Genomic DNA, 22507 nt, shown 5'->3' with positions numbered 1-22507 from the left:
GAGTAGGACACATCTTAGTGACTGAACAACAAAAGCCAGGATGATGCCCTGTGTGTCTCCCCACCCCTTGTGCCCTTTGGGTTTGGCTTCCCTCTCCAGACAGAACCACAGGATTTTTAAAGGTGACTTAGAGGCAAGTTGTCACATTTCCTGCTATAGGAATCAGGTTACCTATCTCTATAGACTATCATCGCTGGGGAAGGCCCAGAGAAATGAAGGTGGAAGCAGTCCACGTCACCAAGGGACAAGTGAAAATTAGAGACTGGGGGAGCCAAGATCTTCCTCCGAAACCTGCCTCTCTTCTGAAGACGGACCTCTCCCCTCTTGGTCTTCCTCTGCTAGCCTAAACCCTAGTACAAAACAAAGCCACATTCCTGGTGTGTTGGTCTGAGGGACCAACCCAGCCTCTCTGCTGAACACCACATTTTTCATAGCCTAAGTGTGTGGCTTGGATCATATTTCGTTTGGAATCTGCTCTGGTTGACCAGCTCCCTGACACGTCCTCCTTAACCTTTGTTAAGGCCCCTCCCTCTACCTTCTCACTCTCCTTCCCTCCCCTTCCCCACCCCGCCTTTCCCCTCCACCTGAGGTCAGAGCCAGCAGCCGCTGGTGGAGGTGTCTCCGACGGGCTCTCTCGGGGAAGTCTTCAGCCCTGGGGCTCTTCTGAGTTCACTCACATGTGGGACTTGGGGACAGAGGCTGGAAGATGAAGGTCTGGGGCCCAAACCTGGGAAAACCAGAGAGCTCCAACCCCAAGTCATTCTGTATCCTTGCATCGGGAGACTGTTTTCTCCTTTTAGCTCATAAAATATGACAGAGGAAGGGGCACAGGAGAGGAGGAAAGACACGGAAGAGCCTGGGAAGGAGAAGGTGACAGGATACCTGCAGCCTTGCCTGTCTCCTAGGTTTTTAGTGAGAACAAGGAATCATCGGAGAAGGCCATGGCACCCCACTCCAGTACTCTTGCCTGGAAAATCCCATGGACGGAGGAGCCTGGTGGGCTGCAGTCCATGGGGTCGCTAAGAGTCAGACACGACTGAGCGGCTTCACTTTCACTTTTCACTTTCATGCACTGGAGAAGGAAATGGCAACCCACTCCAGTGTTCTTGCCTGGAGAATCCCAGGGACATAGGAACCTGGTGGGCTGCCGTCTATGGGGTCGCACAGAGTCGGACACGACTGAGGTGACTTAGCAGCAGCAAAAGGGATCATGGAACGGAAGGAAGGTTGAGGACCACAGCGGGTCCCGGATAATGAGGAGCTGTTACTATGGAGGGCGCATGGGACCATGCACCATCAGGGAGGCGGGACACGGCCCAGGACCCCAGCTCACGGTCTACAAGATCCCAATGGCCTGAGGGCCTGTGGCCGGCTGAGCCCTAGCCTCACCTGGCTTTGCCGTCCAGTCCGGCAAGGGGCATACGTACACATGTAAAAACAGCCCCACTCAGTGTCACTTCCGCCCCAAGGCAGGACTACCTTCATTGTGCATTACCTCGTGGGTATTATTTCTCATGGAACTACATCTCAATTTAAAATTTAGGATATTATTAATAGCTCCTTGAAGGCAGAGAAGGTGTGTGGTGCTCTTGGCAGACCTGGGTGGGCACCTGGGCAGCAGTCACCCTTCCTCCCGCTGCCCACCTCCAGGAGCTGCCTGGCAGGTGGCCGGGAGTGGAGAGCGCTGTGTCCTGTACCACATTGCCGAGTGCTGTCTTCAAAACATCACATCTCCAGGTCACTTCTCAGGGTCTAGGACACTGCTGACTGAGCCCACTGCCCATCGCTTGCTTCTTGCTTGCCATCGACGGCGTCTGGGTGCTCTGAGAGCAGTGAGCTGGGCAGGACCATCAGGCTTCCGGCCAGCCCAGGGGTTCTGGAGATGGTCAAGTCCCCTCACCACCCTCCTCTCTGCCCTTAGATGCTTTAATTGGAGACCGGGCAGGCAGCTGCCTGGGCTCTCCCTCCTCCCTGGGCCTCCCCCTGGTCCATCTTTGCACCTGAAACCCTGCAGCAGAGAGGAAGACTGCTGTCCCGGCCCGCGGGAAGTCCTCCTCCAAGCGCAGACACTGCAGGGAGGATCACCGGGGCCAGCCAGCACCCTGACAAGTGGGCTGACTCAGAGGGAGTCTCCGGTCTGTCTCGCCTAAAAATCACCTGGAGTCAACTGATTAGAGACAAGCTAAAAAAGGACAATTGGAGAAATATGAATGTGGGCGATACAACGATATTATTAAATAATTGCTAATTTTCTCAAATGTCATAACGGCATTGAGGTTATGGTGGAGAGAGCACTTGTTCTCAGGAGACACAGCTGAGATGTTTAAGGGTCAAGTACTGTGATGTCCGCAATTCACTCTCGAATGGTTCAGCCAAATGCACACGCACGCGCGCGTGTGCACACACACACACACACATGCATTAAACTAATACGGCAAAATGTTAGTAAGTATTGAATGTAAGTGGTGGGTATCTGGGTGATCAGATTGTGTGTGTGTGTTTGAAAATGATCATATTACAAAGTTAGGGCCAAAATCCCCCTGATATTTTGTCTATAGACCCTGCCTTCATAGACCCTGTGATTTGGGTGGTCCAGGGGGTGCTGAGAATGAGGAGTTGAACAGGCTCCCCAGGTGTCCCTGATGCAGCTGATCTTTGGAAGCCATCGGGAAAATGCTGCTCTGTCCAAAGGTAGAAACCCAGGCTCAGCTGCTCATTCTTGCTGGGGCAGCACCCAGGAGCCTCCAGGTTGCAGCCTCGGCTCCAGACACACTGCCTCTGCCCGGTGCTCCAGCAACTTCCAACTGCTTAGACAGCACGCTGTGTCCCACCTCCTGGCCTTCGCTCAGAATGTCCCTTCTGTTTTTTTTCCCCCTTACCTCTCAATCTCCATTCTCCCCCATTTACATGGCCAATGTGTACCATCTCCACGTCCCCTCCTCCAGGAAGACTGGGTCAGTCACCCCTTTTTAGGTGCTCCTATAGAACCCCCAGCAGACTGATGCCCTTATGTGATTCCCACTTACTGGTCTGTGTTGCTCACTAGCATGAGAACCTCTAAAGAGTCCCCCTGTGAAATCCTCAGGGCTATTCCCAAAGGCTCTGGCTTCCCTCCTTCCACTGGCTAGTTCTGGCCAATGAACTATGATCCCAAGTGGAAGACCTTCTGGAGATTTTTTTTTAATCCAACCCAGTAATGCACATTAGAGAGGGTGGGCCCCTGGGAGGCTGGATCCCTGAGTAAGTATAATACACACAGCCTCTTGATGATCTGTGCCAAGCAGGCAGCTTTGAAGAGAAGAAACCTAACTGCTCCAGTCACTGTGACTGGGGTTTGTTAATGCAGCATGACCTAGCCCAGCCTTACTCACTTCTATATCCCCAAACACCTGGCCCAACTGCTAGCACAAAACAATGCACATGATACAATTCCTATCACTTTTTCTTGGCTGTGGAGCTAGCCTCAAAGACCAGGCAGACGCTCTAAGTCAGACAGGCTCCCGATGGGTCCTGAGTTAACCGTGAGCCGCCATCACCCTTTTACTCTGGCGATGGCTCCAGGAGGAGGGGAGGAACCTCCTAACCCCCCGCCCTGCTTGTTAACATGTGAAGACCCTTCAGCCTTTGCACCATCTCTGCAGAAAACATCAGAAAGGACCCCGTGCTCACCCCAGAGCACCCCAGCTACCACTGCAGCTTCTGGAAAAGTTCTGGAGGAAAGAAAGTGTGTTTCTGCTGCCTCTTGAGTCCCCCATCTCTGTGACCCTTTTCTCTCACCAGCTTGTCCTGGTCCCAAGCATGCTTCCCCCCGCCCAACCCGTCCCCAAGGACTGCAGGAGCTAAAACGATCCAGCATGAGGATGGAAGGCCGTGGCCCGGAGGCAGCCTGGCAGCACTCAGACAGGTGGGAAACTCCTGGGGCTTCTGGCTGGTGCACATCCAGGGAAGAAGCAGGTGGAGGGCGGTCAGAGCTGTGGCTGCTTTACCCACGGACCCGCTGTGACTCAGACTGTCCTCACACCTCCTGGCTTGTGGTCCTTAAGGACAGTGAATTTTCAGATGCTTTGAGATGATGAGTGTTTTTTTTTGCTCTTCCCAGAGGTCCCAGCTGAAGGCAGGGCAGAGCAGCCGATGGGGTGAGAGGTGGGCAGAGTGTGGGCAGTCGCAGAGGAGACCCCAGGGTGCGGGAACACTGGACTTGTCCTCGCCGCTGAGTCGAGGTTCCTGGGACTGCAGGGCGGCACGGCCCAGCCACGGGCTTGCTCTCTGGACTCCTCACTCTCAGCGGGGCTGGGGCCGGGGGCGGCTCTGCAAGGAGGAGCCTGTAACCCTGCTCACGTCTGTGGACAGCCTTGTACTGCCCAAAGCCCTTCCACGTCCACTTTGTGCTCAGACCCTGAGAGTCCCTAAGCCGGGAGGGAAGAATAAAACTATCGGTGTTTGATAGTGAACAAGTTCAACAGAGAAGTGAAAAAGTGCCTTGGCCCCCATAGCAAGTCAGTGACAGAACCCAGATGGAGCCGGGGCCTGGAGACCCCTCTGACCAGTGTCCTGCCTGCTTTGCTCTGTTCTAAGTAAGAAAAGGTGAAAAGAGCTTTCCAGAAAGGTCACACTTGGGCTCCTGTGCACACATGCGCACGCACACACACACACACACACTTTCAAACTGCTGCCCCATAGAGAGAAATATTGCTGGGGCTCGAAGACTGAAGTCCATACGGGAGACCTCTGAGCCTCTGTGAGCACGGTCCTGACCTCCGGGTGTCGCCGGGCTGGGGCTGTCACAGTGCCCGGGAGCCAGGAAGGGCCATCCCAGCCAAGCCTCCTGTTGGCTTTTGTTCCTTGCAGTGACCAGTGGATACGGGTGGCCAACGGGCTCCTCACGGTGAACACACAGCTGCTGGTGGGCCCCGGGGGCTCATCTGGTTCAAATTTTCATAATTGGACTCCTGAGCCTGGGGCCTGTGGACAGGAGAAAGTTGGCTGACCACCCAAACAGGAGAGGTCTCTGACTGCCCAAACCCCAGCCTAGGAAAGGGTGGAAGCGGGGATGAGGTGGGCATCTGGGGCCTACGTCCAGCAGGGCCTGGAGACCAAGCAAAGGTTGGAGGCGGGGCAGCGGCAGAACTTGCAGACCAAGGAAGGGACATCCAGGTGACAGCGTCGCAGATCAGAGTCTCCGTCTCCTCAAAGGGATTCGTCTGTGGCTTCAAAACCCACCTCCAGGCCAGGCCTCCTGAGCTCCAGATGCTCTCCTGACTTCTGGGACATCCTTCTGGGCCTCTCAGGCCTAGACGCCCCATGCCGTACCTGCCTGCGTGCCCACCTGAGGCTCTCCACCGCCCCTCTTCTCTCCTCGCCTTCAGCTCAGTAAGCGGCACCAGGGTTTAGCTCCAGAACTGCTGGCTCCCTCCTTTGCTTGCGCGGCCCAGCAGGCCTCTGTCTGCCCTGCCTCTGTCTGCCCCATCTCCCCACCCTCTCTGTTGCCACCTTCAGCCAAGCAGCAGAGCCAGCCGCAGTCCTGATCAACAGCCCTCACAGTTCTCCTGCCTCCACTCCTGTTAAGTAGGCGAATGGCCCAACTTAAACCACTCACTGACTTCTCATCGCACTCAGGGTAAATCCCGCAGCCTGCCTGCTTTCCCTGCCCACTTCTTGGGTCAGACCTGAGCCTTTGCCTCCTGGGTCGCCCCCAGCACCCTTACCTGCCTGTATGGGTGCCTGCCTCCCATCTCTCGGTGTCCTCAGGCAGGATGACGGGCCTGAAGCAGCCACAACCCAGTGGCACCTCCCTCTCCTGGGGCTTTATTCTATTGCCGTGTCCATTTTTGTTTTTTTCTTTTCACAGTTCTTATTTTATAATCTAACAACTCTTGTTTAGGTGTTTATTAAAATTCTCCATGTTCAAGTGTGAGTTCTCTGAGATGGAGGATTTTTGCTTTACTTTTAGCACCCAAAACAGCGTCCAGTACATGGTAGGGATCAACAGATATTTTGAGCAACAGTCAGCTATCTGATTTGGGTGCCCTGGTGTGGTAAGTAAGTTAGCAGAGAAAAGGGACTTTGCACAGGTATACGAGAATGTGGGGGACTGCTGAGTGGACATCCGCAGAGAGGGTTCTGGGCTGGCAGTGTGGCTCTCCCAGCCCCCAGGCCCAGGTGGAGTGGAGCTATAGGAGTGCCTAGGCTTGTCTAAAGGGTCCTAGATGGCTGTCACCAGCTTCCTGCCTCCCCCAAGCATCCCAGACAGCGTTTGTTCTTCAACACGGGCCTTCATTTGGACAGACACCAAGAAGGGGTACCTTCCTACCTTTTAGGTCTGTGGGCCCCCAACTAAGCCCTCAGTACCTCTACTGACATTTTGCATGCAAAGCCTTCATTCAGCAGGGTGTCTGAGACAATGATTGCCCGATGGTGGCTTTTGTGCGGATCTGTTCTAGAACACTGGGCACTATTGGAGGGAAAACACCGTCTTCAGGGACACCTCTCGGTGCAGAGATAATGCAGACACAGAAAAATGACCTTCAACAGCATGGACACCAGGCAGCTGGTCTGGGAGACGGCCAGCGCGAGGCCCAAAGTCAGTGCTGGGAACGTGGTGGGACGGCAGAGCCGAAGCAGGTCGGCGTGGCCTGGTCTCGCTGGTCAGCCTTGGCAGACTGAAGGAGCGGGAGCTTCAAGAGGCAGCAGGGAGAGCCTTGACACTGAGAAGGGCTAGAACCCCCGCCCCGGCCCGTTGTCCATTGTTTCCTCTTGCGCCGCTCTGCCTGAGAAGCCCGCACCCCTTTGCCAGTGGGAACCAGAGAGGGGCGAGGTGGGGGTGGGCTAGCTCACTTACCTTGGCGGAGCGTCCGGGGTGACTGGGTGCTCTGTGTGAGGAAGAGAGAGAGAGGAGGCATGAATCTTTACGGTGGCCTCTGGGCTCCAAGCCCTGCTGTCCATTCCCACCCCGCCGTGAGAGCGGTCTGGAGGGAGACGAGCTAGCCAGCAGAAGGTGAAGGAGTGACCTGAAAGATGACAGTTACCTAGGGAGTGAGGAGCAGGAAGACCTGCTTTCCTGAGGCCCCTGAAGCACAGAATTCTTGGTGGGTTTGAAGACCCTGCGAGAAAGCCAGCACGGTCCCAGCAAAGATGGCAGCCAAGGCAACTGTGACAAATTTTGGATTTCATCCCGGGAGAGTCTGAGGCTGGTGCTACTCACCTGGGTGAGCTGAGAGGCTCTGGGAAGCCCCTTCTCTGGGGCACAGAACAAATCTCCCATCCAGCTTAGTGAGAGTAGGGAGGGGTGACCTCAGCTCTCTGAAGATAGCTTGCTAGTTCAAGCTTCCAAGCTTGGATAGATGCTGTTCCTTCTGCTAGGAGCACTACCAGCTCCTTGTTCTCCAGCTCCCAGCTGCTTACAGCTTTTGGTTTAGCCTCCCTTTACTGTGCACAGCCTTGCCGCCTGGCTCCCGTCCCGATGCCCCATCAGAGAGAGGCACACATACTCTGGGCCTCTGCAGTACCTGGGTTGACCGCACTTCTCTCTGCAGACTGCAATTATCTGCTTACTTCTCAGCATCCCATTCAAGGGCAGGGCACCATGTCATATTCATCTCTGTTTATTTCCAGCACCTATGCAGCATGCAGTTGGTGCTCGGGATACTGTTGCAACCTAATCAATGAAATGGTGCTATTTGGGAAAGTCTGTGTGTGGTCAGAGCCCTTCTGGATGAGTCATTTATGGGGCACTCGGCAAAAGGGTGAGTCTGTGTCTCTGTGACTCGAGGCTGGAGTCGAGTTCTCTAACCTCTCTGGCTTCAGCTTCCTGATGGTAAAATGGGCTTATACTGGCTGATACCTCCTGGGCTTGATCAGGGAGGGGAGGGAGATGCACCTGTGCATAAATGATGTTCCAGTTGTGTCATGCCAGGTGGTCAGCCTGGAGGAGAGCCCCACTTGCCCTGAGCACCCATCCTAGCCCAGAGTCGCACCCACCTAGGCGATGATGGGCAGCGGCCCGAACACCCAGAACGCCGAGCAGCAGCAGCGCCTTGAGGCCGAGCGCGCCGAGCAGGAGGGCGGTCGTCGAGGCCCTGGAGGCACCGTGGAAACGAAACAAGTAGACGCTGGCTTCGGCGCGGCCCAGGCTGTTGGAGGCCGTACACGTGTAGCGGCCGTCGTGGGCCAGCGCGGGCAGCTCGGCGGTCACCTGGTGGCCGGGATCATGACCTGGGCTCCGAGTGGCGGCCAAGCCGTCGCCCAGGGCCGGGCCGGACCAGGTGAGGGCGGGCGATGGCTCCCCTTCAGCCGTGCAGAGCGCGTGGAAGGCGTGCCCCGGGCCTGGCAGCACAGAGATGTTGACGATCCGCGGAGCGGCTGCGGGCGGCGGCCGGAGGAGGACCCAGGAGAAAGCAAAACGCGGTCAGAGCAGCGGCGGGCAAGGGCAAGGGGCAGCCCTCCCTGTCCCCTTCGCGGAGAGGGTTGGAGGAGGGAGCGGGGATAGGAGGTGAGAGGAAGGAGGCGCCGCTCAGGGCGCCAGGGCGTCTGGGTTCCCAGAACAGGTGTGGCCTTTGGCGTTATTCCATCGCTCTGGGCCTTAGTTTCTTCACGTGTAAAATGGGGATCACTTATTTTGTGAGGTTCTGGGGGAGATCTGACAAGTTAATTCATGTGGGGTGCCTGTGCAAGTGCTTTCTAGACGTCATTATTACGTGGCAGCGCATGATTGGGGCTTCCGCAGGTGGTACTAGTGGTAAAGAACCCACTTGTGAATGCAGGAGACGTAAGAGACCCGGGTTCGATCCCTGGGTCGGGAAAATCCCCTGGAGAACGAATGGCAACCCACTCAGTATTCTTGCCTGGAGAATCCCATGGACAGAGAAGCCTGGTGGGTAGAGGTCGCAAAGAGTGGGGAGCGACTGAAGCGACAGTATGCACGCAGGCAGCCGCCCGTTCGAGGCGGGTAGTTGGGTGGAGGGGGGGGGCGGTCTGATGGAGAGATTTCAAGGGCACCTCCCAGACAGCCTCACTGACATCTCAAGTGGAGACAGATTCACCGAATCCCTGAGACTGAGGCGGACAGAGAGGCTGCCCAGCCAGCCCAAGGGCACATGAGTGGTTCTTGGCAGAGCCAAACTAAACCCATAATGCCTGGGTCTCCCATAGCAGGGGTCTTGGATTTTAAAAAGAAAGCTCCTTAAGTCATTCCAGAGCTACCACGCTTGCGAATCACCCTTCTAGGATTCTGCAACCCCCCACCCCCTCATCCTTAAACCTCAGGGTCTAGCGAAGTGCTGGGCACGCGGTGGGTTCCCTGGGCCCCCTTCAGTGCACACGGCCACTGCAGTCCTTGCCATATTTAAGGTGATCGTTCCTCGTATTCTCCCCGCTAGTCTCAGGGCTGTTGGGGCACACTCACTCTCTACAAGCTTCATTGCAGCACCCATTCCAGGCTCCACCCAGCCCGTCCCGGGGCCAGGATTCCGCAGCCTTTGAACCAGTTACCGGGGGCGGGTGGTGGGGGCGCTTGTGGCCCTTCCAGGTATGAGAGCACCCTGCCCTAGAGGAAGGGGTGTGCCCGTTGTAACCCCTCGGATCCCAGCCCAGAGCCCGCACCGCGCGGCGAGCGAGGTCGGGCGGCGCGCTCACCCGTCACGCGGAGCCGGACGCCCTGGCGGCTCTCGTAGCGGTCGTGGACGTCGCCCGCGAATTCGACGCGGCAGAAGTAGCGGCCGTCGTCGGCCAGCGCGAGGCGCTCGATGCGCAGCGACAGGTCGTTGCGGCGCGGGTTGCCGAGCAGCCGGAAGCGGCCGTGCAGGCTGAGCGCCGTCTGGCACAGCTCGCTGCCTCGCGCCGCGGCGCAGCGGAACACCTGCGGGCCGGCGAACGGCTCGCCCGCGCGCCAGATGGCCGTGAGCGGCCCGTCGTAGTGGCGGTGCGGGTGCGTGAAGGTGCAGGGCAGCACCGCGGCCTCGCCCGCCGTCGCGCTCACCTCTGCCGGGACCTGCATGGACCAGCGCTGGGCGGGTGCACCTGCGGGCGGGCGGGCGGGCGGGCAGCGCGGGCGAGGGCGTCCCCCCTACCCGCACCCCGAGGCGCCTGGAAACCCCTGGGGCGCAGGAAGCACCCTCCTCCCCTCGCGAGTCGGGGTGGGGGCGAGTCTGGAAACCCTCCCGAGGACTCCAGAGGCATCTCCCAGGACCTTGACTCCCGTGACTTTCTAGTTGCCTGGATCTTCCCCTGCCCCTCCAGCCACCCCCTCTCCGCATCCCCGCTTCCCTGGGACTGTTTGCCTCACTCAGCACGTCCCACCTCACCTACGGGTCCAGTGTTCCCAACCTCTTCTCCATCAAACCTGCCCTGCTTCAGAAAACCCCGGGGACCTGTGCTTACAGACCCTTCCCACCCCCAGCCCCCACCTGATGATGATAATAGTAAAGGCACTTACTGTTCATCTCTGTGTTGAGCAAGTTCCCAGTGGTATCTCTCTTAGTTCTCACAAGTGATCCTAGAGGTAAGAAGAGTTCGTCCCAGGTTGCATGTTAATAAACCAGGGCACAGAGAGGTTGAGTAATTGCCTGAAGTCACACAGCTAGGATGAGGCAAAGCTGATGCTCAGACTCGGGACCGCCTGGCTCCTCTGCTGCACTCTAATGCACTAAGGCATAGAAACTCGGGCCTTACCCAAGGAGAGCCACATTCCCGTTTACAGAGGGGCAACGGAGGCCTTGGGAGGGGGTGGTATGTTTTGAAGCTGATGCATTGAGTTGGTGACTGAGGTTCCTCTGTGCTCCAGTTTCACCCAAGTGGGCTTTCCAATAGGCCAGTGTCCAGACAGGGAGCTGAGAGACCAGGAGGGCAGACCTTTAATGCTGCCTTCCTGCTCTGCACAAGAGCTTCTGGGCTCAGGTTTCCTCACCTCCTAAGTCATGGGCCTCCGAAGTGTGGTTGCACTAAGGTCTTCAAGCCGCACTCTGCTGCAGCTTAGGGAGGGCTGGAGACCACTCACTGCCTCTGTTGTTGCAGATGTGTGCTTCTTTGGGAGAAGTGTGAACAGGGTGGGCGGATGGGTGTCAGTGCTGGGAGGATCAGGCCAAGGGGTGCCTCCTCTAGGAAGGGGGGCAGGCTGAGTCTCTGGTGCCTGGGTGCAGGGGTCTCTACAGGGAATAATATATAGCCCCTGTATTTCCAAAGGGCTTTGCAGTTTACCAAGTTCTTTCACATACATCGCATCACATGACTCCCAAGTCCAGTGCTCTTTGCTCTTGGCGGTAGCCCAATTTGTATCTTGGGTGGGAGTCCCCTCAGCTCACAGCCGGCAGACCATCCTCCAGGGAACCCATTCCCGCTATGGATAATCTACAGGTCAGGGCATTCGTCCTGGGCATTCAGACTCAGGCCTGCCTGACTCCTCTCCTCTAGTGCCGTATGGGCATAGAAATTCGGGCCTTATCCAAGGAGAGCAACATTCCCAGAACCAATGTCTCCTGCCCCTCATGTGGCCACTGTTGCTGTCTGGAGCCTTCTCCTCCCCTCTGTGATGGCCCTCCTCAGATCCCATCGTGGCTCTCCTGGACCCATAAGCCTTGTCCTCCCTGGCAGATGTCCCAGCCCTTCACCTGCCCCACTCCAGCCTCACTGGCCACTTGGGACTCTATCTGCAGTGTCCTGAGCCCGGGGCCTCCACATGTGCTGGGCCAGGCAGAGTGGGGTACCAAATGGTTTGTGTGAGCTGTGTCTCACATAAAACCTCACTTTGGGATTGCGCTGAGCTTGCAGTGAAATAAAACCACAACTTTTTTTCTTTCCTTCCCATGCAGTCTGTTTCTAAGCCGAATCTCCTTTCTTCTGGACAGATGGAAGTACACTTTTGAACCCCAGCTGGGGACTCCACGTCTATGCCTAGTAAGAGCTTGTTTGCCCAGTTTTTAATAATCAGAGGGCCTACTTCCAAATTTGAGAAAACTTTATGAAGGTTTGCTCATTCATTCAGTACTTCCAGCTGCAGAAAGCACCTCCCAATCTCGAGGCTCAGCCCCTGCCTCAGTCTCCCCGTGCCCCCACCCTCTGTAACCTCAGCCTCCTCTGACCTCCTGCCTCTCACAGGCATCATGGAGCCAGGCACCGATTCCCCAGGGGTTGTTTGATGTTGCTTGGACACATCCCCCCTCAAAGCCAGGCACTGGGACCAGAGCTGGGGCTACAAAGAACAAGAGAATAATTTATCAGCCTATTGGAGCTCACAGCTCAGAAAGGGTGCCAGGTCTGTGAACCCGTAGTTACACTAAAGCCTGCCAGAAGGGACACGAACAGTGATCTCTCTGTCTGAACGTTGCGGGGGGGGGGGGGGGGGTGCCCTTTCACTCGCCAGCTCCTTCCTACTTGTCTCCAGACCTTGCTGAGTTATCCTGCAGTGGGAGACTTTTCCTTGAGCCCCAAGCCTGGGTCTGGTGCCCCTTTCCCCAGAACTTAACTGCGTCTTTTGTCCAGGCACCCAGGGGCTCCTGGAGGGCAGGGACCATGGGTGGGGATCGTATTTGTGCAGCTGTTGCCCAACATGCACCTGCCCGTAGTAGCTGATGTTGACTTGAATTGTGTGAGAGAGCAGAAAGGAGGGAGCCCATGTTGGCAGGAAGGGTGGGTGGACAGGGGCTGATTGGAGGCCCCACGAGAGACGAGCTGCCGCCTTGGGAAAGGAGTGGGGTTTGAGATAGGCTGCAGGGATTCTAGGCAAACGGCGAAATGGATTATGGACATCAGCATAGACGACGCAGATGTGAGGATAAGGGGGCCAGAGTACATGTACTCTGGGGCTTGGGGGCAGACACTGTGAATCTTATTTCATAAGCACAGCAATCCATGCATGGGGTTCGGTTATTGCGCCCCCCCCACCCCCCGGAGAAGGAAATCTGAGGCTCAGAGAGCCAAGAGACTCGGCCAGGTCACTTGACCAACCAGGCAGAGCCAAGTCTTCCCCTTGCAGTGTCACTGAGCTGGACCCTATGAGGCCTCCGCAGGATAGACTCCACCCATGTCCTCTGCCTGCCTTTTGTCCGTAGAAAAACCTTAGTCAAAGAATAAACTTCATCAGAGAAGTGGGAAAATGCAAAAAGAAAGGAAAACAATCAAGCAAGACAAAACAATAACACCTTAGCCAATAAATAAAGTCAAGGACCTTTAGTCCTTCCTCAAGGACTATGGGGTTTCCTAGGTGGCGCTAGCAGTGAAGAACTTGCCTGCCAATGCAGGAGATGGAAGAAATGCGGGTTTGATCCCTGGGTCTGGAAGATCTCCTGGAGAAGGACATGGCAACCCACTCCAGTATTCTTGCCTGGAGAATCCCATGGACAGAGGAGCCTGGCGGGCTACAGTCCATGGGGTTGCAAAGATTTGGACACAACTGAGTGATTTAACACACCCACACAAGGACTGTAGGTGATATTCTGTGCATGTCCTTTAGCTGTTTTGCAGGTACTTCTATCCCACCAGATAGAAGAAGTTAACTGCATGCCGCCCACAAATGTGTAGACCCCAGACCAATTGAAACCAGAAGATGATGCTGACTCTCGATTACGTCACAAGCAACCAATCAGAAGAAAGTCCGTGAGCCCATCACACCCTGCTCCTTGAACATTATATGATCCCTCACTACCCTTCCAGGGCAGGACACACAGTTTAGGTCACCGGGAGGCCCACATTCTTCCCAGTGTCCAAAAGGCAGTGTTGAGGGCATTAGCCCTTTGCCTGGAAAAGTAATAGAGCTATTTCTTTCTACTTCACCCCAAACTCTGTCCCCAAGACTTAATTCAACACCGGTGTAGAGAGGCTGAATTTTGACTACATATGGGTCACATCCCTGGACTCTCTCTGCCTGAGGATGGCAGCCTGGGTTAGGAGCCTCCTGGCGTGTGGTATAGATGATCAGCCAGGGCCCTTCCCTCCCTGAGTTCTGCTCTAGGAGGAGAGAGGGCTCACAGAGGCCCTTTCACCAAGTGTGACAGTTTACCTGCTATGTGGGCTTCCAAGAGGCGGCACGGGGACTCACTATTGGATGAGTCCACCCAGGGGACTCGAGGTGAGGGAAGTCCCGACAGGAATTACCCAGGGAGCAAGTGCATTTGCTTTGGCAGGAATCCAAACTCCCTGGCTCCCGTGACATTTACCATTCCTTCTCGAAGCTTCTGCATATCTCTTAGGACCAGGCAGGGATGGCCCCTGAGCTGGAAGCACAGCCTTTTTCATGTGGAGGGTCTCTACTCTCTCTGCCTCATCTCTGTCAGCCTCCGAGTGTCACCTGGAGGCCTGCATTCTTCCTATTGTCCGAAGTGCCTCCCCTCAATGGTGGGCCTCGGGGTGCAGTGAAGAAGGTAGATGACATTCTCACTTGTCTGAAGGACCCAGTCTGTCCCTGGCACCATTCTTGGCAGATCCACTTACAGGGAGATCTTTGGGCCATATCTGTTGCTTAATGTCCCAAGCCTCAGGCTCTTCTGCTGCAAAATGTGGAACATGGTACTTTCCTCATAAGATTGAGGATGGAATGAAGTCACCCATGAAGGCCACCCGGACAGTGCTGGCACTCAGCGAACGCCCAGTGATGTTAATTCCCTCCTTCACTAGCTCTGCAAACAGACTTGGACCAGGAGGGAGCAGGGGGTGGTGCTTTTCAGGGGTGCAGAAGGAGGACTCTGGGCACAAAACTCAAGCAATGCAGTGGGGGATTGTTTTGGCTCCAGACACTGCACTATCTGTGGCTCGACTTGACACCTTAGGCATGCAATAGCACAGGCCTTGCCCTTGGCTAACCTGAGAGCTGGTCATTGATTCATGCATTTTTTCACTCAGTAGATGCTTATTGAGAGTCTGTCAGGTGCTTAACCCCGTGCCGGGTGTTGGGGATACAGTTACTGTACCAATCAGTTTCCTCCTCAGTGTGTTTACAGCCTGGCTCAGCCACTGTTTGTTTCTCATTTACTTACAGTTCTAACAAGTTTGTTTAATTAGCTTCCCAGCTTAGGGAAATAACAGATTGAAAAGCTAGAAAGTGACTTCTGTTTGTAGGTCCACTGAAAGCAGCTAGGGATGATCATCAGCATTCGTTCCGGGAGGAGGGTTCAGAAAAAATAATGTGATGACTCAGGATGGGAAATGATCAAAGTGCAGCACAAATAGGACCCTTCAGAGGACGAGTAAGTGCAGAGGGCCTTGAGGCATCACTCCCCACAGCAGGCTGCTGGGACAGGTGCTCGCGGCCATGACCTGAGTCACCTTGGAAGGGTTTATTGCCGTGAGAGGTGTGCCCCTCAGGTGGGGTCTCAGGCTCTGTCTGGGGTTATAGCCCTGGCTAGGCTTTCCTGGTGGCTCAGACGGTAAAGCGTCTGCCTACAATGCGGGAGACCCGAGTTCGATCCCTGGGTCGGGAAGATCCCCTGGAGAAGGAAATGGCAACCCACTCCAGTATTCATGCCTGGAAAATCCCATGGACTGAGGAGCCTGGTCGGCTACAGTCCATGGGGTTGCAAAGAGTCAGACACGACTGAGCAACTTCACGTCACTTCACTTCAGACTGGCCGTGACTTTGTGACTTTAGGTGAATCCTCATAGCTCTGACTTAAGTGGGCTCATCTGTGAAATGACGTCTGTAGATGTTTACTAAGGAGACTTTTAAATCTAAAAGTCTATGTCCAAAAATGATATCTTGATAAAAATGACAAAGATGTCTAGCAAGCATTTTAGAAATATGGCAATCTAAAATTAATCGAGAGACTTCTAGGTATTTTAAAACAAGTTATTAGTTATCCAGCAAATTCAGCTACTTGGAAAGAGGCGCCCATGTTTGATGGTCCCACACAGCCACTTACTAAGCTTTCTGAGTTGCTCCCATCTCCCCATGGTGACGATGCTCACTGTGGGAGGTCGGGGGCTGCTCACTGCGGGAAGTCGGGGGCTGCAGCACTGAGGGCCAGCTTCCAAAGCCCTGTGCCAGGGGTGCCAAGGTGGGACAGGGACTCGCGATAGAGACATCTGCAGAACCTGAACACTCCATTCCCACTTTTCCGATTCCCTCCTGCCCCGCAGTTTGTTCTCAATAACTCTGCCTTCCGGGCCTGCACGTAGCAGTTCAGACAGGTTATCAGCAGAGAAAAAGTGAGAAAATGGTGGAGACCAGAGGGGAGAGGAGGGACCAGAACCAGGAGTCCATCCTCCACCGAGAAGCAGACCCCACAGGCCCAGGGACAGGGGAGGCAAAGGGAGAAGTGAGCTGTTGGAAGGCCTGGCTGTTCGCCTCTGCCCTCGGTTGTCCTGTTTCCCCTTTAACCCTTGCCTCTCTGGCTGCGTGGTTGTGGATCTGGACCCTCTCGCTGGGCTGATGGAGATGCAGAACCATGAATGGAGCCTGCTCCGGGGCCAGTGTCCGTCACTGGCGTTGCTCTTGGGAGTTCTGATTCAGCCGTCCCTGCCGTGCTCCTAGTTCCTACACCCCTCCTCCTCCCGGGGCAGGACTTCTCGGTCCCAGCTGCTGGCCACAGTAGCCACCAGGGACAGAGGAAGTGTCCTGGATCACCCCATCTTCATTTCCTGCTAGGCCCATGATAGCAGTCCCTGACCTTTCCCCAGGTCCCAAATAACCCCCCCACGACCTTGGGTGACTGTGCAAATCATCTTGCCTTTCCAGTTTGTTTTTCTGCAGAAGTTTAGAGTTAACAAAGTAAGTTTCTCTGAGCCCCAAGCTTTGTCTCAGGCTCACCATCCACTGCACACAGGTGTAGGCAGTGTCAAGGGCAAGCCTGGCCCTAGGAGACTCCAGGTCTCATCCAGGCTCTGACACCCAGAAGTCCCCTGACCTCCTTGAGCATCCCTGAAAACAGGGACAAGGGGCTTCACTTTGCGGGGTTGTGATGAAGAGGAAATGAGCTGCCATCAAAGGCCCAGCACGATGGTCCTTCATGTTGACAACCACTGTAGTCGCTGCACCAGTCATCAGAGATTTGGGGACCAACGGAGGTCTTGTCTGAGGTCACCAAGTGACCGGAGCTCCCAGACCACCGCTCTTCCCACCACCTCTCATGTCCCCTGACATCACCCACTTTCTAACAGCAGATCTGTTGGGAGACAGAAGGGAAAGAGAAAGGAGAGCGTGTGGGCCCCCTGGGGATGAGGGGTTGCCCCAGGACACCGGGTGCAGGTAGGGGGCGCCAGTACGAGGGAGAAGGCACAGCAAATGGGAGGGGGGTGTTTTCTGCATGAATTCCTCCCTCTTCACTTTTGCCAAAGGCCAGCCCAGGGCCCTATGCTTGCTCACAGGTGTGAGAGGATGGGACTGTGACCTGGGGTCTCCCTGCCCTCTGGCTGCTCGAGTTCTGGCCCCTTCCAGGCCTGCCAGCCCATGGAGAGGCTCCCGGGTGAACAACCCCAGAGGGGTTTCAGGCAGTGAGACGCTGTTCCCCCAGAATTCATGACCTCCCAGTTTCAAGCAGGAAGCAGCTGCCGGCCACGAGAAGAGGGGGTCCCCTCCCTGGGCTGGCTGCCAAGGCTCCCACGGATGCTCAGCCTCCCTGCCTGAAGGATTGTGACACATAGCTGGAGCATTTGTGTGGTTTAGGGTTTGTACTTCAGCATGTGACTGCTCATGCTTCCTCTAAATTTTCTTTCTTTTATTTTTTTTGTCTTTTTTGTCTGATTCATAGCTGCTGACTCTTAGAGGAGAAAAAAAACCAATCCCAAACAAAACAGCCCTGGAAGCTATCTGACTTGAGCAACATTTCACTGCCATATAACCGCCCAACTGCTGAGCGCCAGCTGCTGGGGGCCTTCCATCCATGACCCGATTCTCCTTCACAGCGCCTGTGGGGTGGTGGGGACCCGCATTTAACGGGGCTCAGAGAAGTTAGGCAACCTGCAGGTGGCGCTAGTGGTAAAGAACCCTCGTGCTACTGCAGGAGACGCGGGAGACGCGGGAGATGCGGGTTCGATCCCTTGGTCTGGAAAACCCTCTTGTGGAGGGCATGGCAACCCACTCCAGTGTTCTTGCCTGGAGAATCCCATGGACCGAGGAGCCTGGCAGACTGCAGTCCATAGGGTCGTAAAGAGTCAGATTCGACTGAAGTGACTAAGCATGCCCAGAGCCACCCAGTGGCAAATAGCAGAGTCAAGATTCAGTGCTTCCCTGACCCACTCTCCAGTCTGCCCCCAGGCCTGGGGAGGGTCACCTCCTCCAGCCCCACCCTCTATGTGAGTAAGTAAGCGTTAGTTGGCCAGTCTTGCCCGACTCTTTGCGACCCCATGGGCTGCAGCCCACCAGGCTCTTCTGTCCATGAGATTTCCCAGGCAAGAATGCTGAAGTGGGTTGCCATTTCCTTCTCCAGAGCATCTTCCCGACCCAGGGATCGAACCCAGGTTTCCTGCGCTGCAAGCGGATTCTTTACTGACTGAGCTACAAGGGAAGCCCACCCCTAAACCATCCAGAAAGATTTCTGAATTGGGTCAACTTGGCCAAAGAAACCCCCTCCCCTATCAGCCGCCATCACAGGGCTTTATGGGTGGGACTGTGGGCAGTGTGGGGTGGGAGCTGGTGGTGTGGTCCCAGATTGGGGCACACATCCCCAAGAGCAAATCCCAGCTTCACCCTGCACCACTCACTGAACCTCTCTGTGTCTCAATTTTCTCATCTGTGAAAAGAGAATGTAACAGTTTCTTTCTCATAGGATTATGATGCTTACTTGAATGATTATTAATACTTAAAGTGAGTGAGTGAGTGCAAGTCGCTCAGTTGCATCCGACTCTTTGTGACCCCATGGACTGTCCATGGAATTCTCCAGGCCAGAATACTGGTGTGGGTAGCCTTTCCCTTCTCCAGGGGATCTTCCCAACCCAGGGATCGAAACTAGGCCTCCTGCATTGCAGGCAGATTCTTTACCAGCTGAACCACAGGGAAGTCCAATACTTAAAGTGCCCAGCCCTTAATAAGAGGTACTTGCTGTTACTCTCAGAGAAGGCAATGGCACCCCACTCCAGTACTCTTGCCTGGAAAATCCCATGGATGGAGGAGCCTGGTGGGCTGCCGTCTGTGGGGTCGCAGAGTCAGACATGACTGAAGCGACTTAGCAGCAGCAGCAGCAGCTGTTACTATTCAAATCAGCCCCAAATAGGACTCTGCGGCGTGCTGAAAGCTAGAGAGAAAGGACTGAGAACCCGACAGTGGGAATTTATAATCCAGTCGTGGAGACAGGACTCCACCTACGGAAGACTAACAGCTTGGAGCACCGTGATGTCAGTGGCCAGAGGCTGCACACAGACAGGCCTGGATGCTGAGTCCAGGGACATCGTCACGAGATGGATGTTTCAGCCCAGGTGGGGTCGAGGAGAAGACTGGGGCCTGGACACTGGGGACATGAGGACTGCCTTTGTCATTTATCCCAGTGGCCCTTGACTGAATCCTGCATCAGAATCACCCGGTTGACAATGCCGGTTCCTGGGCCCTGCTCCTGACATTTTCTGATTCTGCAGAGCAGAGCTGAGGAGTGTGCATTTTAACAGAGGCTTGCCTCCCCTGGGATTCTGGTGCAGATGGTCTATGACCACACTTTGAGATATGCTGTTTCCAGGGACACCAACTCCTTGAGCTAAATGACCTTAAGTGAAGTGACACTGTTACTCAAGCCTGCTGCTAAGAGTTCCCACTCCCTTCTTGGGGTTCCTGCTGGGCAGAAGGGTGCCCTCAATCACTTACCTACTGCCCACAGGAAGGTGCCACCCTTACCCCCAACCAGCCGCGTGCTCTCCCCGCTTTCCCAGGGGGAGCCCACTAAGATGCGCTTGGATGACAACACCACCTAGCGCCTGTCCTCCCCAGAGCTGGCCCGTTGTGCCCCCTGGCTCCTCAGCAAAGGGCGGGGAAGGCGGCCTTTCTACAGGTGGGGAGACTGAGGCCCAGAGGAGCCCGGCACTGCCTCCATCCCCAGAACCCAAGGCAGAGCCTAGACTTAGAGTTATGGCCTCTGTCACCACAGCCTCCCAAAGGGCAGCTCTCCCTTCTCACAGGCCAGGAGGCTCTGGCACCCCAGCTGCCCTGAGTGCAGAGAGAGGACTGTCCCTCCAAGTTTATGAGCACCTCTTCCCTCCTGAAAACGCGCTGGAGGGAAGACTGGGAAACTCACCCCTCGGGACGATGCACACCAAGCAGGCCAGGAGTCGGAAGGACACTTCCATCCTGCGAGGTCCGGAGACCCGGGCCGGGCCCACACTCAGCCAGGCCCCTGGCGAGACCCCTCCTTGGCGTGGGTGTGAGGGGGGAAGGAAGGAGGGAGGGGGTGGGCGGTGTGCCCGGGGCTACAGCCTGCAGGGCTCTGCAGGCGCCAGAGGAACTGAGAGGCAGCCAGGCGGGCCCAAGCGTGATTAACTGAGACCCGTGGGGTTTAGTCATGTGGAAAACCGAGAGGGGAACCACTCGGATGATTTTCCAGGACGGGAAACAGGGAAGTGGATACAGAAGATGCAGGACACTTTCCTGCGGCCGCCGTCCCTTTGGCAAATCTGCTGTTCTCTTGGTTTCCTCCCTCTGTCGCTCCTGCCCTATCCCTGCCTCCTTTCTTTCTCTAGCCCTTCCCATATTTTTAACGTGCCAGGATGAGTTTTCATCTTGGTGAAGCTTCCCCGACAGCTCAGTTGGTAAAGAATCTGCCTGCAATGCAGGAGACCCTGGTTTTTGATTCCTGGCTTGGGAAGATCCACAGGAGAAGGGATAGGTTACCAACTCCAGTATTCTTGGACTTCCCTTCTGGCTCAGCTGGTAAAGAATCCACCTGCAATGTGGGTAGACCTGAGTTCGATCCCTGGGTTGGGAAGATCCCCTGGAGAAGGGAAAGTCTACCCACTCCAATATTTCTGGCCTGGAGAATTCCATGGACCACACCCATGGGCTTGCAAAGAATCGGATGAGGCCGAGCGACTTTCACTTTACTTTTATGTAGGTGTTGAAGTGATGATTATTGATGGAAGGAAAAAGTCGTCTCCAAAATGTAAACCTCATTGACAATGGTTACATGACCAAGCAGCATGAATGGGAAATAGTAAAATTATTAAGCAAGTCAGCCCTTGTCAGACGATCAGAACATCAACATGCCAGGTTAAAATATCCCATGAGAGGGGCAGAGTCTCAGTATCTGTTGCAAGGAGATAGTAAGGAAACTGGACAAAAATGTGGCCAGGCAAGGGGTGGGCAAGGATGAGCCAGTTGCTGAATAGGAAGAGGTGTTTTTGTTCAGTTAAAAGTTAACCTGTTGGGCAAACAGTGATTCCCAAATATAATGGATTAAAAAAAAGAGAAGGTGATGTCTCCCATGAATCAGTCCCAAAGTGAGCTGTTATGTTGGCAGGTGCCCTTGCTTCTCATGGTCATTCAGAGATCTAGGTTCTTTCATATTGTGACTCTGCTACCCACTCCACCCCCCAGGGCATTGCTGACACCTTCAAGGCTGAAGCTGAATATCAGTTCAAGGTCTAGCTTGTGTGAAGGGGGAAGGCAGAAACCCTGTCTTGTCTTTTTGTTATCCAGGATCCAGAAGTTGTACACATCACATCTGCTCACATCCCATTGGCCCCAAGTTCGTCAAACAACCACACCTACTGCCAGGGAGGCCTGGAAATGTGGTCACTGGCTAGGCGACCATAAGGTCAAGTTAAAGTTTTATTACAAGGGAAGAAGGAAACAGATGTTGATGGATAGTTCCCTATCTCTGCCAAAGATATTTGCTCTAACTCCAGAAAACCAGAAAACTGAACTTGGCAGAAACAATTTATTCCATAAACTCTAAAATGTCATTGAAAGATCCACCCTTATTTTATATACCACTGATGGAAAAAAAAAATTTCTACCTTTTCATAGTTGTAAGATGCCACTGACTATAGTATATATCCTGATCTCAGAAATGTTAAAGTGTGAAAAAGTGTATATCTTGACATTGATGAGATAGAGTTCCTTTTTAGCTGTTTGTACTTTGGGTAATAATATAGTCTCAGTAAGAAAAGTCCAGCCTATATTCCCTATGCTGAGAAGAACCATGGGAAAGAGGCATATCTGTGTGTAGGCCAGAGTTTTAGAGGGAGGCCAAGTATGTTGATTTTTGTAACAAGGATTGAAGTGAGAGACTTCTGTGGGGAGTGGAGCCTTTGCCAGAGCCTTTCCTCTGCCTTCCTCTTCTTCTACCTCCCCTAACCTCTGAGCACCCACTGTGTTCCCCCTTGCACGGCCTCTTGTCACTTCCTGCTTACCTCTCATTTCCTCACTGTAAGGATGCAGCCAGCAAAATGAACCCCCTACAAAGTGTTTCAGATGGAGGGGGATTGGATATGGGTAGGTGCTAACACAGATAACTGAAGGATGAAAGAGAAGAGAGGAGATTCTGAGAAAGCCCCGATATTAGTAACCACAGGAAGTAGCTACAACTCCTAAGGTTGGGGCGGGTGGGGTGGCAGAAAGGAAGAAGTGAGGTTCCTGAGGCCTAGGGGCTTAGGGGCAGGGCCCCTG

General features: G+C 54.8%; 1 protein-coding gene across 2 annotated transcripts; it reads right to left on the bottom strand.

Moving 5' to 3' along the window:
* Positions 1-2221: 2221 nt before the first annotated feature.
* On the bottom strand, positions 2222-20421 carry SIGLEC15 (sialic acid binding Ig like lectin 15). 2 transcript variants are annotated; one of them, XM_065935163.1, is made up of 7 exons: positions 20139-20421; positions 10430-10489; positions 9631-10014; positions 8192-8358; positions 7978-8075; positions 6839-6869; positions 2222-4962 (listed from the first exon to the last, which is right to left on the bottom strand). In XM_065935163.1, the coding sequence occupies exons 1-7, from the start codon at positions 20188-20190 to the stop codon at positions 4936-4938; spliced, it is 819 nt and encodes a 272-aa protein (XP_065791235.1). In that variant the 5' UTR covers positions 20191-20421; the 3' UTR covers positions 2222-4935. The 2 variants fall into 2 exon arrangements, with proteins under 2 accessions (XP_065791235.1, XP_065791234.1); XM_065935162.1 differs by having other exon boundaries at positions 7978-8358.
* Between the last annotated feature and the right edge of the window lie 2086 nt (positions 20422-22507).

Source organism: Muntiacus reevesi, chromosome 4 (assembly GCF_963930625.1).
Source record: "Muntiacus reevesi chromosome 4, mMunRee1.1, whole genome shotgun sequence".
Lineage (NCBI taxonomy): Eukaryota > Metazoa > Chordata > Mammalia > Artiodactyla > Cervidae > Muntiacus > Muntiacus reevesi.
The sequence above is the reverse complement of the archived record's forward strand: the minus strand, read 5'-3'. Positions and strand labels throughout refer to the sequence as shown.